The sequence below is a fragment of the Petaurus breviceps genome, unplaced genomic scaffold (genome assembly GCF_028583685.1).
Source record: "Petaurus breviceps papuanus isolate PSGF00001 unplaced genomic scaffold, PetGlider_PUasm1.0 225, whole genome shotgun sequence".
In the NCBI taxonomy this organism is placed as follows: domain Eukaryota; kingdom Metazoa; phylum Chordata; class Mammalia; order Diprotodontia; family Petauridae; genus Petaurus; species Petaurus breviceps.
The window spans coordinates 11,165,476-11,183,666 of record NW_027185889.1 but is presented as its reverse complement, the minus strand read 5'-3'; the positions used below and the strand labels follow the sequence as shown (position 1 = coordinate 11,183,666).

The 18,191-nt window shown below is 36.0% G+C and overlaps 1 protein-coding gene across 2 annotated transcripts in view; it reads left to right on the top strand.

Annotated features, from left to right (window-relative positions):
* Window positions 1-18,191, top strand: part of EPYC (epiphycan) — a 49,136-nt gene that overhangs the window by 2,819 nt on the left and 28,126 nt on the right. The window contains exons 3-5 of one of the 2 annotated variants that reach the window (XM_069095136.1): window positions 204-388; window positions 6,511-6,601; window positions 12,029-12,202. In XM_069095136.1, the coding sequence (XP_068951237.1) occupies window positions 12,038-12,202 (165 nt within the window). In that variant the 5' untranslated portion in view covers window positions 204-388; window positions 6,511-6,601; window positions 12,029-12,037. The remainder of the gene's footprint in view (window positions 1-203; window positions 389-6,510; window positions 6,602-12,028; window positions 12,203-18,191) is intronic. The other variant, XM_069095137.1, reaches the window with a different exon arrangement.

The window sequence follows — 18,191 nt, the reverse complement described above, 5'->3', positions numbered from 1 at the left end:
GGTATTCCAAAGTTTTAGTACAGTTTTAAAGCTATTTAAACTTTGGGGGCACTCTATATAAATCTTCTCATAACACATAGTATATGTCACAAAAATCCGGGTACTAAAGACCCATAAGTAAGAGACAGTAAGTTACTCACACTGCATCTATTTACCTTTTACTTACATACAATTCTAATAAAACTAATAATTCACTTGTTAAGTCCACAGGAGTTTGGAAGTAGCAAATTTGGCCACCAGTGGGAGGACCAGTTGGTGACATATCAATTGACAAGCTTCAGCAGCCACTGGCTAGCTGCGAGGTCATCTGGTTAAGGGATAGTTTCAGAATCTCTGCTATCTCAAGGATGGCCTGGTTGATATTTAATATTACTGATCATCTATTCTGGTAAGTGCCAATGATGTAATAAGCTTTTTGTCGTTGAGTCATTTTTCCAGTTCTCTCTGACTCTCTGTAATCCCGTTTGGGAGATGATACTAGAATAGTTTTCCACTTCCTTCTTCAGCTCATTTTACAGATGAGATAACTGAGGCAAACAGGGTGAAGTATGTTGCCCAGGGTTACACAGCTAGGAAGTGTCTGAGGCTAAATTTGAATTTAGGAAGATGAGTCTTTCTGGTTCCAAGCTCAGTGCTCTATTCACTGTGCTCCCTAACTGCCGTACCTTGGAGGTTAGTTAATACATTTTCATGATGAAGACAGACAAATAGGACTTCATAAGTTTCTGGAAAATGATGATGAAGAGGGAGATATCATAGAGAAGGCTTGGTCTGAAGTCATAGAAAGTGGGTTCAAATGCTAGCTTTAGTACTTACTACCTGAGTGACCTTGGATGAGTCACTCACCTGAGGGACTCATTTCTTGGATAAGTCACTCACCTGAGGGACTCATTTTCTTGATCTGTAAAATGAACGTATTGGACTAGATGAAATTTAACGTCCTTGCTATGGTAAGAACTATAGTTGGAGCTATTAGGGTCATCTGGGTTTTTTTTGTTTGTTTGTTTGTTTGTTTTTGTTTTGCTTTTTGGAGAGGGGAAGGCAGGGCAATTGGGGTTAAGTGACTTGCTCAAGGTCACATGGCTAGTTTTGTGTTAAGTGTCTGAGGCTGGATTTGAACTCAGGTCCTCCTGACTCTAGGTTCAGTGCTCTATTCACTGGATCACCTAGCCACCCTTATTAGGGTCATCTGGGGTCAAATCACACCTATCTTCCACTTCTAAGCCTTTTCATTAACTATCCCAAATGCCCAGAATGTTCTCCCTCCTCACTGCCTAGAATCCTTTAGGTATCAGCTCAAATCCTACCTTGTGCAGGGGGGTTTTCCAGGTCACCCTTCATACTTCCCTCTGAAATTATCCTCAGTTTACACTGTATATATACCGTGTGTATATAGTTGTCTGCATGTTGTCTCTTTCAATAGAAGGTGAACTCCTTGAGGGCAGGGCTGTTTCTTTGTATTCACAGTGTTTGACATACTTCCTGGTACACAGTAGGCACTTAATAAGTGCCTGTTGACTAGAGATAGCACTAGACAACAATTCAAAAGAAGCCATCCACTTAGGGAAAGAGACAAACTTATAAAAACTACTTTTCAAGGCAGTCCAAATGTCAATGCCCATGTTGGAAAGGAGACCAAAGAAATGGTAGATATCACACAATTGTCCATCATTCTGTAGGTTTATAACTTCTCTTTTTGGCTGCCCAGCTAGTGAAGAACGCGAAGAGGTCTTAGACCAAGTCCAATGCTCTTTCCACCATCCTGTCTCTCATGGCCCCCAACACCTTCAAATACAATGAAACAAAAGGTTAAAATGGTTAAAGACACAGAAACTTGGGTCACTAAAAGTAATTTTTAAGTAATCGTTTAGGGCTATTTAGAATAACGGGCAGCTAGACAGCACAGTAGATAGAATACTGGATTAGGAATCAGGTACACTCATGTTCCTGAGTTCAAATCTGGCCTCAGACACTTACTAGCTGTGTGACCTTGGGCAAATCATTTAATCCTGTTTGCCACAGATTTCTCATCTTAAAATGACCTGGAGAAGGAAATGGCAAACCGCTCCAATATCCTTGCCAAGAAAACACCAAAAGGGGTCATGAAAATTCTGAAGCAACTGAATAATATTTAGAATAGAAGGTAAATAATGTCTCAGTAGGCCTGTGGAGTCTCAATTACTATTTTGTGCTGTAATTCAAAGATGATTATAATGATGAATTTACATTATCAAGAAAAGGTCACACTAAGTTTGGCCAATTCTTTTTTTTTAAGCAATTGGGGTTAAGTAACTTGCCCAAGTTTACATGGCCAGTTATTTTGTGTGGGTATTAAGTATCTGAGGCAGGAGCCAATCCCGGGTCCTCTCGACTCCGAGGCTGACACTCTCAGTCACGGTGCCACCTAGCGCCCCTGGCCTAGTCTTTTTAAAGAATTATATAATCCATTTTTCTTTTTAAATTTAAAATAATTTTATTTTACCTATTTAATAGTATTTTTTTCCAATTACATGTAAAGACAATTTTCCACCTTATTTTATCCCTTTTTTTTTTCTGCTTTTTGGAGGGGGAAAGGCAAGGCAATTGGAGTTAAGAGACTTGCCCAAGGTTACACAGTTAATAAGTGTTAAGTTTCTGAGGCCAGATTTGAACTCAGGTTCTCCTGACTCCAGGGACAGTGCTCTATTCACTGTGCCACCTAACCACCCCAATATTACTTTTTATAAGATTTTGAGTTCCAAGTTTTTCTCCCTCTCTCCCTTCCCTTCCCTCTCTCCAAGACAGCAAGCAATCTGAAGTAGCTTTTACATCTACAATCATGTTAAACATATTTCCATATCAATAATGCTGTAAAAGAAGAATCGGAACAAAAAGGGGGAAAAAAAAACAAAGTAAAATTGAAAATAGTATCTTTCAATCTGCATTCAGACTCCATAGTTCTTTCTCTGGATGTGGATAGCATTTTCCATCATGAGTGTTTTGGAATTGTCTTGGATCATTGTATTGCTGAGAAGAGCTAAGTCTATCACATTTGATCCATTGCACAGTGTTGCTCTTACTACGTACAATGTTCTCCTGGTTCTGCTCACTTCACACAGCATCAGTCTGTGTAAGTCTTTCCAGGTTTTTCTGAAATCTGCCCACTCATCATTTTGTATAGCACAATAGTGTTTCATTTCATTCATATACCACAATTTATTTAGCCATTCCCCAATTGATAAGCATCCCCTCAATTTCCTATTCTTTGCTACCACAAAAAGAGCTGCTACAGATATTTTTGTACATGTGGGTCCTTCACCTTTTTAAAATAATCTCCTTAGTATACAGAACTAGAAGTGGTATTGCTGGATCAAAGGGTCTACACAGTTTTTTTGCCTTTCCAAATTGCTCTCCAGAATTGTTGAATCAGTTCACAACTCCACCAACATGCATTAGTGTTCTAATTTTCCCACATTCTCCCCAACATTTATGATTTTACTTTTCTGTCATGTTAACCAACCTGATAGGTGTGAGGTGGTACCTCAGAGTTGTTTTAATTACATTTCTCTAATCAATAGTGATTTAGAGCATTTTTTCTTATGACTATATATAACTTTAATTTCTTCATCCAAAAACTACCTGTTTATGTCCATTTATCATTTATCCATTTATCATATCCATTTATCAATTAGGGAATGACTTGTATTCTTATAAATTTGACTGAGTTCTCTATATATTTCAGAAATGAGGCTTTTATCAGAAACAATGGCTGTAAAAATTTGTTTCCTTGCTTTCTGCTTTCCTTCTAATCTTGGTAGCATTGATTTTGTTTGTACAAAACCTTTTTTTAATTTAATGTAATCAAAATTATCCATTTTGCATTTCATCATGTTATCTGTCTCTTGTTTGGTTATAATTTTTTCCCTTCTTTATAGAGCTGACAGGTAAACTATTCCTTGCTTTCCTTATTTGCCTGGCCTATTCACACCTGTTGTACCAGGGCTCCAGGGCTGGAAGTTTACCTGCTATGCTGGAGATGGAGGCCTCACAGCTGGCCTGCTGAGCCAGCACCATTGCTGATCTGTGCTGTGGCTGAGCCTCCTGCTGGTTTGCCTGGTTATAGCCTGCTCTAGTCTCTGTTTTCCTTCTACCCAAGTGAAACTGATCTTTCCTGAAGTCCTTCTAAGTTATCTTGAGCTGAAAAATTGTTTCACTCTGCTTTTTGTGGGTTCTGTTGCTCCAGAATCCTTCTAGAGACCTGATTCAACTATGGGTCCAAGGGAAACTGGGGAGAGTTTGCCAACTTCCTGGCTTCTCTCCACCGTCTTGGCTCCACCCCCTTAAAATAATACATAATCCATTTTTCAAAAAGCTTTGTATTCAATGGTGTGTTTTTCTTTTTTTCTGGAGGGAGTAAGGCAGGGCAGTTGGGGTTAGCTGACTTGCCCAAGGTCACACGGCTAGTTTTGTGTTAAGTGTCTGAGGTCGAATTTGAACTCAGGTCCTCCTGACTCCAGGTCTGGTGCTCTATTCACTGCACCACCTAGCCACCCCCAATGTGCATGTTTTTTTAAGTGCTTTGCTATATAAAGGATATACTCTTAGAAGTCCAGAATACTTACAGAATGCGGGTCTTGGGTCCGAAAGCTAAGGAGGACTGTGAAATGTTAACAACTACTCTCTAAGTGTGGAAGGGGTTGCGGGGAGGGGAAGGTGAATTTACAATATACCTTTTAGCTTAATCTGTAGCATTAAAGTTTCGTCCTTCATTTTCTTAAGTCTAGACAATCAACCAAGGAATAAACTAAGTCCTGTTTTGTACTTGTGTATTGATTTCTGAGGTTCACACAGAAAAGTTAACAATTAACTTTTGAAACCATTTGGAGCATCTCTAGCATAGCTCTGCTAACTTGAAGGAAAAATTGAGATCATCCAATATAACATCTTCATTTTACAAATAGATTTATATAATATATTAATGTAATTTTTATAATATATTGATAATTGATATTAATTAATAATAATTAATGTTACTATAATAATAGATAGATTGTTGATAGGGAACAAAAGCAACATGATTAGAAACTTTAGCACTTCATGGTTAATCTTAAAGATCTGAGACTAACTAGTAATTATATGTGAGTGCATATTGGGAAATGAGCCCAGATGGTGTATTGCATCTGCACTCAGTCTTATAGCATTGAAAAGTTAAGTGATTTGCCCATATTCATATAAACCAAGTCAAGCTGAAATGTCATTTCCTATAAAAGGCCTCTTTCATTCCTCTGTAACATTAGCATTGAGATTATCTTGAATTTTCCTGTCTATATCTTATTTGTACATAGTTGTTTACATGTTGTCTCCCCCAGTAGACTATGAGAGCCTCGAGGGAAGGGATACGTCTGAGAATACATAGGTGGGAAGTAATGATTTAAACCCAGTTCTTGTATGCTAAATTTAGTCTGTTTGCCAGACAACATGCAGTAGCATCAGCATTGTATGGGAGGACATATTCCTCCAGTTACAGGCAGACATCAAGCTTATTGAATCTTAAAAGAACAACAACGACAACAAAACAAGTCAGGAAATATAACAAAAGACTACATCAAACATTGCCCTCTGTGGTTTGGGGAAAGTGAACTAATTTTAGAGTCAGAGAGTTTGGTTCAAATTAGACCTCTCAAGCTTACATAGGTAACCATGGGCAAATTACTTGATCTCCCAGTGACTCTTCTCACTCTAAATGTGTTATATTGATAGAAAATTGATGTCTTAGAATACTGTGTAAAAGTATATTATTAGTTACATTAGTTATGGGAGACTTTGGTGAATTAAAATTTCCTAGTTCGTGTTCATAAAAATAAGAAAAAAAACTCTCTAAAGACCATCCATTCAGAGATCAAATCTATAACATAATTGTCAGTCAGTACTTTATTTATGAAAAACAAATTTAAAATCTCAAATAAAGCATTTATATTTAATATCACTTCTGATTTTTTAAAAAAAAATATTGCATATTAGACAATGCATCCTTTTATTACCAAGTAAATCTTGGGCAAAGGTTTAACAATTGCTGATAATCCTAGATTTTGTTCATATACATTTTAATTAATTAACCCTTATTTAAATTTAGTTAATTAATTAATTTTGGTTCATTACATGTAAAATATTCAAAAGAAAAACTACCATAGGTAAACATTTATGGCATTTAAAAACTTTTTTCCAATAAGAAATATTCTCAAATGCTTATTTGAAGAACTTTAATAAATATATTGTTATTTTTATTGTTCAATATGTTATAAGTGCTTTCTAAGGTAAAAACCAACTTCATTTTTAAACTGTAAATGACATAAAAGAAGTTAGGGGTTTTAACAGACTATTTTTGAAAGGATAAACTATTCAATATTGACTGTCTCACTTATTCTTAGAGAAGATAAACTAATTCAGTGGGTTTTAAAGACTTGAGAAGTTCTTCTCAGGTTTAGCTTTCCCAAACAACAAATTGAGTGTTACAACTTTCACCTCCCACAGACCCAAAATTCACTTCCATTGGTCAAGGGCAAATACCACCAGCTTTGTATCCTCAGTCGCTTCATGCCATTTCAGAGAGACAGAGCCAAAGGTAAGTTTTTGAACTTGCTTTCCTCTTTGGTTAGTTACTTGTGTGTGTTTTCTTTTTTCCTTAAGATGACAACATTTTTCATTCTATTTATTTTCAAATATCATGGGACTCACTGGTTGATTGATGTAGTTTAATATTATTAGTGACTTTATATTTTTCTTGGATATTTCTAAGGCATGACTTTGCATAGAAATATACACAGTCATATATATATATACATATATATATATATATATAATGCATGGCAAAATATTTCATCTTCCAGCAATACCAAATGCCAGTGTAAGTAGAGTAGGTTCCAATATACCCCAGATGAAGCCAATATCCAGGTTTATGCCATATTCTTCGCAGATATTGACAGCTGTGATTGATGCCTATTGATTAGAGAATTGCTAAAGAGTGGGGTGGAAGGAAGGGAAGAATATGGAATATAAAATGGGATACAGGATGGCTTTTTGGTTTGTTTTGTTAGGTTTTAGACTTTTTAATTGATGAAGTTCTGTGGTATTTTGAGAATTCTTTTCCTAAGTTCTATGCATTTTGAAAACTTTAAAAGCTTAAGAAAAATTGAAAACAAATATATTAGAAATTTATTAAGGAATAAGATAATTACAGATTTCCAATTAAGATAATTAATAGAATTATTGAAAGAAATTTAAAAACAGCACTAAAAAATTGGGGAGGGGGGGCTTGGTCCTTAGAGTATTTCTAAAGAGTTATGCACAATACCTTATTGTTGGTCCCCTTAGGAAGTGAGCCAAAGTCCAAGCCAACCCTGAACTGAAGCCATGTGCACTCTTGACAGGAACAGACCATAAAATATAAAGTGAGAAAAACAAAACAAAAAAATTAAGTATCAGCAAGGGGATGTTTTCGCTAGCTAATAAAACTGCTGCCTGAAATTTACAGAACGTGCATTTCAAGGCAGGACTCAGGTTAAACAATGGTAGGGGCCATGGTGCAATGATTCCCATTTTAATATGGTAGAATATATTTTTAAAGAATTTGCACATGACAGTATTGCTCAAATGAGACTTCGTGTGCAAACTTCAAATCCAATTTGGGAATCAATGTATTCTACTAACACCTTCAGCAAAGGAAAAGGAAACAGATTCTTGATTTATCCAGCAAGAGGAAAAAAAGTTTATTTGAAGAAAGCATAGGAGGGTTGAAAAATGAGCCCCTTGTACTGCTCCCCTTTCCCAGAGGAATTTCATATCCCTCTGCGTAAAACGACTTCATAAAGACGTTCTTTCAAGGCCTACTGAGGGTCAGTATATCTATCTGTGCATTCAAACTTGGAAAGAACATTGACTCATGGATTCCATTTTATGTGTTTGTGTATGTCCATAAGCTGCCATGGGCAATGTTTATTTTAAGTGGAATTGAGAAAATAATGGCTCAAAATGCATATTATTGAAACCATCTAGGAAGATATTGCTCTGTTTTTTTTTCATAAATAAAATTCAATGTGGGGTTAGAAGTTGTCTATGGTATAATTGTCTATGGTGAGCTCTAAATGCTCTGTCCTTGAGAGAGAAAATTAATATTTACATCACATTGACGATCAACAAATATACATATATGTACATATGTATGTGTGTATCTCTGTCTCTGTCTACACATACACACATATATAGATAGATATGTATTTTACATTGGGAAGACTAACCTAAACACAGAATTTCAAATACATAGCTTTTTTTCTTAGTTATGGTATATTTTTAAATGGCAGAGTCCTAAAAATAGGGAAGGAGATAAGATAGTGATTAGCCAAAAAAAAATACAACATTAATGATAGTGATACAGTGCTTTGCTTAGTAGAGGGGATTTATTTTTGAAATGTTAGACCTAATCTCATGCTTTTTTTCATGGGAACATTGCCAGGTACCACTTTTGGAAATGTGTGCTACCTTTTTACTGTGAGATGGAAAAATACAAACCTTGAATTTCTATCAAAGTTCAAATAGAACACTGCACTCCAAAGCCAAAAAAGCATATTAGTTTTCTCTCTTTACCCTTGATCTACTTAAGAAACTTTTTCAATCTATTTCCTGAAGAAAATTGGGTCAGGGGCAGGTGTGCTGTATTTGGAGTCAAAGTACCTGAGTTATAAACCTGGATTTATCATTAATTGCCTGTATGACCTTGGGCAATTCACTTGACCTCTCTGAGCCTCAGTTTCTCCATCTGTAAAAGGAGGTAGATTCCATTAAATGGCTTCTGTGGTCCTTCCCAGTTCTAAATCTATTATTCTATTACTTACTAATGTTAAAAGATATAAACGCATAAATTAGAGTTGTGTGGTTAAATATCGTAATATGCTGCCTGTGACAAAGTCACCACCTTTAAAGTATCTGATTTCCTCATCTGTGAAATAGGCTTGGTTTTAACTAAAACCTCCAGGTTTTTTATGATATTGGTAGCTTAGTCATAGATGGTGCACTTACTATGGTTGGCTGTGCCATGGACAGAATACTAAGGTTGAAATTAGGGAAACCAGAGTTTAAATCCTCACTCTGACACATGCTGGTTGTCTGTCATTTAATTTTTGATGCCTCTATTTCCTACTTTATACAATGAGGGGATTGGGCTCAAGGGACTTTAAAATACCTTACTACTCTAAAGTTAGGATCCCTTGATCCTAAATTTTCTGGGGGGAGACAATCAGTTGAGTGACTTGCTTAGAGTCACACAGCTAACTAAGTGTTTGAAGCTGGATTTGAACTCAGGTCCTCCTGACTCCAGGACCAGTGCTCTATCCACACTAGTCCTAAGTTAAGTTTTCTATGTCTATTTTCTTATCTGTAAAGTGAGGACTTTAGACTCAATGACCTCTTCTAGCTTTAAAGCTAGACTTCTCTGATGCTGAGTCCCTTAAACTCCCTTTGCCTCAATTTCATCCTCTGTAAAAAAAAAAAATGAGGAGATTGGATTTGTTGATCTCTAAGATTTCTTCCAGCTAGGATCCTGTGATGCAGGATCTCAGGGAGGTGGATAGCTTGTTTGCTGGAAGAAACAACTGAGATATACACACAAACAAACCAACCAACCAAGGTGGGTTGGAGTGATGTGTTCATTTTAATATATGGAAATTCAATTCAATAAACATTTACTTGTATGCAAATATATTTATGCAATTTAAACTTTATATTCAATTTTAAAATTATGGAGAAAATGGTAGAAATGTGCCTAGACATCAGTTCATATGGAAAAGACCAAAGATTTTAGTAGAATGCATCTATGTTAACAGGATAAATGGTGAGCTCATGGGTTAGAGTAATGGAGGTAAATGTCTCTCTTTCTGTTAGGCTATTTGGACTATTTCTGAAATATTGTTCTAGAGGCTACATTTTAGGAAGGATATCCAGAGAAGGAAGACCAGGAGAGTGAAATGATTTGAAGCTATATCCCATAAGGATCAGCCAACTTTAGAGGAAGCTTAAAGTAGTGGATACAGTCTTGGACTTGGAGGAGAGGCAGACCTGAGTTCAAATCCCACCTCAGACACTAGCTTTATGACCCTGGACAGGTCACTCAAATTCTGCCTCACCTGTAAAAATAGGGATAGTAATATTACCTACCTCTCAGGGTTGTTGTAAGCATCATGTGAAATAGTATACTCAGCAGGCTACAAAAAAATGTCAATTATTAGCTAGCAATTGAAGGAATTAGAAGTGGTTAGAACGACCTTCCTAACAATGAGAGCATCCCCCCCCAAAAAAATAAATAAATAAAAAAGAAATAGCTGCCTTAGGAACCATTGCGGCCCTCCTAATTATAAGTGTTTCAGCAGAAGCTACTCAAATCCTTTAGGTTGTTGTTGATTACATAAATGACATTCCATCTCCCAGCCCAATGTCTTTCAATAAGCATTATTCCCATTCCATTGATGCTCTTTCTCCTCATTTCTTCCTCTTAGGAGTTATAACTTACTTCATTTCTCAACTCAACCACCCCCTCATACATGAAGACCTTCCCAATACTGCCCATTTCTAGACCTCCCCTCAAAAAATTGTTTTACATCTATAATATCTTTGCATTGGTCAGCCTTTATGCCTGGAATGCACTCCCTCCTCACCTTGAGCTCGTAGCTTCTCTCTAGGATGCAGACCTTGTCTATCAAGAGATTTTTTTCCTGAGCCCCCTAACTGCTAGTACCTTTGCTCCCTAACCACCTTGTATTTATCTACCTTGGAAGTATGTTTTATATATTTATTCTCTTTATATACATACAGGACATCTGCCCAGATTTTAATTCAAGGGCCATTTCATTTTGGTCTTTCTACCATAAATGCTTAGCAAAATGCCTGGCACAGATGCTTACTAAATAATTACTCATTGATGTTATTCATTTATGATTGTTTACTTACTCTAAATGTCAAATTTATCTGTTTTGTGTTGGGTCTCTTCCCTCCCTCCCCACCCATCTACACACACATACACACACATGCACACACACTAACACACACATACACACACGCACACACACACATTTCTAGAGTGTTATCGTGTATCTTTTTTTTTTTTTGCTTTTGTATCTTCAGCTTCTACCACACTATCTGGTGCATAAAAGAAAGAATATTAACCATAAGCTAGCATTTTTCAGAAGAGAATCCACAAATATCTCATTGATTTGCACGGTCCTTCTGAAATTGTTAAACAAATCACTTCTATCAGCACTGAAGTAGAAAGTGAAGTCACCATTGTATATGCCTAATCAATCAGCTCTTTTACTAAATAGATTATAATTATTAAAAAAGATTTGTAAAATACTTTAGAAATATCACCTTATTTTATCTTTCAAATTTTTTTATCATTTTATCTTCACAAAACCTTTGGGTATTAGATGCCATTCTCATTTTATTTTTGTTGGTAGTCTGTGCTTTCATTCATGTCCAACTCTTTGTGACCCCTTTTGTGATTTTCTTGGCAGAGATACTGGAGTGTTTTGCCATTTCCTTCTCCAGCTTATTTTAGAGATGAGGAACCTAAGGCAAATAGGATTAAGTGACTTGTCCAGGGTCACACAGCTAGTAAGTGTCTGAGGCCTATTTAAACTCACAAAGATTAGTTTTCTGACTCCAAGCCCAGTACTCTATCCACGACACTACTGAATGGATAAGTAAATTAAAAAATGTGAAGTTCAGGAAAGAGAAAACACCAGTGACTGGAGAGATCAGGAAAAGCATCTTGTAAGAGGTGACAGCTGAGTTGAGCCTTGAAAGAATTTCAGCATGTACAAAAACATGGAGGTGAGAAATTACCCCACCAAAGATGTTATTCTTACTGTTAATTACCTGTGAATAGAAATGCTACCAGCTGGTATTCACTTGATATTCTTATTTTGTAAACCAGGAATTTCACGATTTATTTTCAACTATGTATTGATGCATATCATTCATTAAAAAAAAATAATTTACCCAGGGTTGAAGAATGAAAACCTTAGCAAGATTTTTCCTGGGACTTTTCATCTTTGATACTGCTTTGGCTGCTCCTACCCTAGACTCCATAAACTATGACTCTGAAGCCTACGATGTGACATTGGAAAACCTGGATAATTTCTACAACTATGAAAACCTACGTATTGATCGCTCCGAGGTAATTGACCAGTCTCCCACTATAGAACATTTTAAGGCACTTATGGGTATTAAAGAAACTGGCTCAGATCAATTTATCTAAAATTTTAGATTAACCACGATTATAGATATTCTCTTTATATTAGGATCATTTGGATTTACCAAATCTTATTCTCTTCATATTAGGATAATTTCATATTTTTATCTCTGTCCCTCCTCCCCACAGTTGTATATTATTCATACTTTCAAGGGAAAATTAGGGTGGTTTTCTCTGAATAATAAACTTAGAGCCTGATGGAACTTCAGCAAGGGTGTGTTGGTAGATGTTTAACAATCAGGTCTCGAAAAAAAAGGTCAAATGTACACCACAACATATTTTTGAGCTCAACGAATTATTTTTTTTTGAGGTTGTCAAATGAAATTTATTATTCCCAAACCTTTCTCCTCTTTCAACCTGAATTATTAATATTTTCCCCATCATTTTCTTACATCTAGACAATCAAGAAAATAATAAATCAAGCCATACTTTGTAGCATTTGCTGATTTCTGAGACTTAAATTCCCATATTACACATTATTTTTTTTAGTGGCTCTCCTAAGCTAGTTTAACTAACTCCAAATCATCCCTGGATCTTTTTTATTATTATTATCATTATTTGCTTTTTGGAGGAGAGAAGGTAGGGCAATTGGGGGTTAAGTCACTTGCCTAAGGTCACACGGCTAGTTTTTTGTGTTGTGTCTGATATCAGGGCTGGTATTCCATTCACTGTGCCACCTAACCACCCCTATCCCTGGGTCTTAAGGTTCACCCAGTCCAACTGGATTATTTTAGGGGACTAGAAACCCAAAGAAAGGAAGGCTTTGTCTAAAGTCACACAGGTAAAATTCCTTCTGTTTCTCATTCCCTAAATTTTTCCTCATCAGGCAGGTGAATACCATTTTTCTTACCTCTTCATTTTTACCCAAACCACCAAATTCTATTTCTAGCTGGAACAGAGATTAATTCTGAAGTTTTCAGGGACAAATAGCATGAATAGAGGAGAGAGAATGTGTGGGGAACCAAACAGGAGAAGAGAAAAAAAAAATTAAATGTAGAAATGTGACGTAAGGGGCATTGGAGAAAAAAAAAGATGCCAAAGACAACACTGGTGATTTGATGCACTAGAAACTGTCTTAAAGAATTATTATACTCTGATTTACTATAATTTAGATGGCAAGGTCATTAGAGCCTATTATATGCTTCAGGAACAGCCATTTAATAATGAGATTGGATGCTTTTTAAATAGCCAAAAACCGGTAATTTCTCTGAATCCAGTTACCCAGGTAAGAGGATATGTAACTCATATATGGTTTTCATAAGGGTAAATTAAGTGAGATTCCAAAATCAAATAATCCTCTTCTTTTTTTGTAGTTGTTCAGTCATTTTCAGTCATGTCTGACTTTTTGTGACCCCCATTTGAGGTTTTCTTGGCAGAGCTACTAGAGTGATTTACCATTTCCTTCTCCAGCTCATGTGACAGATGGGGAAACTGAGGCAAACAGGGTTAAGTGACTTGCCCAGTGTGACAGCTGGAGTCTGAGACTAGATTTGAACTCAAGAAGATTAGTCTCCCTAACTCCAGATACAGCACTCTATGCACTATGGCAACACCTGAAATTCTCTTCTTAGAGCAAAGGGTATAAAACCACTCTCCTTGATCAGAAATGCAAAGTATTAAGTGTTCCCAATTTTATTAAGCAGGATTTTGTAACTTTTAGGCCATCACTTATATGTTAATTTGGGGAATCTTATATTTATGTTTATTAAGGAGCTAGCAGGGCAGTGTGGGTGCAAGTGGATAGTTTTCAGAGTATAACTAGTTTATGACCCTGGACAAGCCACAATTCCCTGCATTGCTCTGTAATTTCCTAAATGCCTGCTTTTGCAATAATACAGGTATGAGGTAATGAAAGGCTGTACCAGATCATTGTCAGGGCCAGAGGAGAGAAAGGGGCATATTCAATAGATGTTATAAAGCCAGATTCCATAGTACAACAGATTAGATAGGGGAGTGAAAGACAGTGATGTCAAGAATGAAAACCTAGGTGCCTGGGAGGAAGTTGGTGCCCTTGGCATAAAAATGTTAGGAAGAGGGGAGGTCTTGGGGATGGGGAAGATAATGAGTTTATCTTTGGATTTGTTGAGTTTAAGATCTTTGTGGGACATGAAATTCATCTTCCTACCAGTGTTGTTAGGAGAATCAAAGTCGAAGGAGATAATTAGGGACAGAAAATAATTAAGTTGAGCGTTTAATTACAAATCCCATATTTGCACAGCCAAAAAATTCTGCTCACAAAATAAGTATATCAGAGATGCTTGCCTAGCATGGTACCCACTATGAAGCTCCTTCCATGTGCCATTCAGGAAGCAAGTGTGGAATGCATGGTTGAGGTTGGTGTGGGAGTAGTTTGCCCAATATCATGTCACTAACTCCTATTCAGCCTTGGACAAATCTTTTCCCTTGTTTAGATTTTACTTTGCTTATCTGCAAAATGAAGGAGTTGGTATATGTGATATATAACATTTCATCTGCCTTTTTAACACTCCAGAATTTTTTTCATTATATGCAACATAAATAAACAAGTACTGAAAAGTAAACATTATTTAAAAAATTATAAACTGGAAATTCATTGAAAGCCAAAATCAAGCCAATTATCCACTAAATTTCGATTCCTTTTAAAAACTAAATCACCTATTTACTTAACCTTTCATATGGGTATTGTAAAATTAATATAATATGCTACTTTCAACTTTAAATCTTGAAGAGGTAACCTAGGCATGGTGTTGTTCCAAACAACTTAATCGCTAAGGACTGAATTTAAATCACCAGTGGATAAGACATTTGAAGGGAATGAATGCCTTTCTGGAGCTCCTCAAATCACAATATGTAGAGGACCTTAACTAGTACTATTACTGAAGGTCTAGCACTCCTTTTTTTAAAGAGCAAAGAAAGGGGCAGCTAAATGGTACAGTGGATAGAACACTAGCCCTGGAATTAGGAGAATCTGATTTCAAATCTGGCCTAAGATGTTTGATGCTTATTAGCTGTGTGACCCTAAGCAAGTCACTTAACCCTGATTGCCTCACTAATAATGATAATAATAATAAACAAGTGAATAAATTTTCTGTAGCACATATTCTGGGCTACTGTCTGACTCCCATTTTAATTGTCAAGGCAGTTCCCAAAATCCCTTCTCAAGGTTCTAGGGGACGCTGAGGGTTTGGAAGGGAGGGAACGATTTTCTAATACCACAGTTCTTGAAACCCAACTGTTCTCATGGCACCCAACCCACTCCCATGTGTTTCAGTGCACATCAATTAGTCGGCCAGATTTAATGAGCTTTTAGGAAAGACTGTCTCTAAGGTGATCAGGAAGAGCTATGAGTACAAAATCATGTCCCCAAATTCTGGAACATACTCTCCTAAAGTATATATGGAGTCCAAGTCCATGGCAAAATGTGTTCAAGATTAGAAAGTACATGTAGCAAAAGGTAAACTCACGGCTCCTGATCATTAGAAAGCCTTTTCTTCTCTTCAAGGGACACTCACGGAGTTCTCCTAAGGTAAGATGTAGCTTTCTTCTGGGCCCCATGGAAAGTCCTAAAGCTGCCTCTACTCACCGTGTCTCATTTCTTCTTGGTGATCCTAGGACACTGTTAGCGTGCCCACGAGAAGGCCAAATCCTCTAACCCTATGAAGTTCACAAGGTTGTCATCTGGGCAAGGGGCGGGGAGTTAACAAAGTCTGATCTTTCCTCTCCCCTAGTGATTCCCTCTCAGAGACTTTTCTCTCCCCTTGGTTGCCAGTCCCCTGGAATAATAATTGTTTCTGATATTGTTAATATTTTATAGAAGATGTAGAATGTGTTACCTGGAATCCTTTAGTTTAATGCCTTTAATTGACTGAAATATTCAACAGAAATATTTTCACTTAATAAAGTATCAGGGCTACGGTATCTTCTTAGATAATTTAACTAAGATGGGGTGATCAATTCATTCAATCAATCCTCACCCTAATGCTTATGATATACTCATACTTGGATTTGAAATTTTGAGAAATTTGACATTGATATTTCATAAAATACGTTTGTAAAAATCCATCATTTGTGTTTCTCTTCCCATGTTGCTTAATTTTCACACCTGTTAGGAGTACCCAATAATGAAATTTTTAAAAATGAGAGTTCACATTTCCATCATACTTTCTAATTTGTGAAGTGTATTTTTTACCACAATAGCCCTGTGAGGTTGGTAGTATGATATTATTCCCATTTTTAAGATGATGACACCAAGTTTCAGAGAGATTGTGGAACTTGTCCTTAGCTAGCAAGTGACAAAGTGTGAGTTCATGTTTTACATGAACAAGTACATAAATATATGTTTAAAATATATACTAATGTATTATACAAGGCACCATTTCTGGGGAAATAATCCCAATTCATAGTCCAGGTGGTTGAGATATTATTTTCAAGCTAAAGAATAAACACCCACTATTTCTATTCATTAGAGACAGAGATATTCAGTCAGGAGGGGAAGAATTGCACAGATGGTATTTAATTATGTTTTTCTACTTAATTTCTTTTGCATGTTGTTTTTCCTTAAAATCTTAACTCTTTTATATTCTTCATTAAAAGCAATTTTATCCTCTTTAGTCAAAAAAATCTAAAATAGAATAAAATATTCTGTAGAATGTTTCCATGCTAAAGGTAAATGCTGACAAATAATAAAATTAACGATAATGATAGTAGCAGTCATTTATGGAGTACTTTACGAAGTGATTCACAAAAAAATATTTCTCATTCAAGCCTCATAACAAGTCTGTGAAATACATTATTATTACCCATCTTATAGACGAGGAAAACAAGGCAGAGGAAAGTAGAATGACTTATCCAGGGTCATGTATCAAATAAATGTCTGAGTGAGGATTTGAACCCAGGTCTTCCTGACTCTAGGTACAATGCTATCTAGTACACTACAAAGTCTGGCAGAAACTTGTTTAAATATTTAATTAGTTGATCAACCAGTATGCACTTATTAAATGTCTCCTATGTGGCAGACACTATGCTAGGTGGCAGGGAGGCAAAAATAGAAATAAAACAGTCCCCACCCTTAAGGAGCTTATTTTCTATCAGAAGACAAAATACATTTTAAATTAATAACAGTTGAAAGCATAAAACACTTTAAAGTTTGCAAAACATTTTATGTAGGCTACTTCATTTTATCCTCACAAAACTCCAGAGAGGTAAATGCTATTATTATTCCCATTCTACAGATGAAATTGGGGCATGGCAAAATTAAGAGACTTGCCTAGGGTCACATAGCTAATAAGTATCTCAGGCAAGATATGAACTCAGGTCTCCCTTGAATCCAAGTCCTATGCTATATATATATATATATATATATATATATATATATATATATATATATACTATGCTACTAAGATGCACCTAAAGTCACCTCACCTCATATAAGATTGAATAAATATACATTTGTGATAATCATCTTTTTTTAAGTCTTTAGTCTTTCCTCCTGGCAGCACTCAAATTTATCATTACTTTTTTTCTTTATCCTAGTAAGGGTTCTCATAATGTGAGGCAGAAACTTCCCATATCTGTTTTCTTCTCTATTAGAATATGTTCTTAGAAGCAGGTACTACATTTATTTTCTCCTAGATCACCAGAGCGTTTTACACTGAGTAAACGCTGGATAAATTATTTTTCAGTCACTTATTGATTCATATCACCAGACAGTTTTTAAAGTATGCCTTTTTCACTTTTCTGATAACTTGGTAAGACAGATGATGTTAGTATTATCTCCTTTTTCCCATATGAGGAAAGAAATGAGTGACTTGCCCAAAGCTAGTAAATAGCATAATTTAATTTAAACTGCCTACTGTGCACTAGGCACTTTACTTGATGCTAGAACTACGAAGAAAGAAAGAAAGAAAGAAAGAAAGAAAGAAAGAAAGAAAGAAAG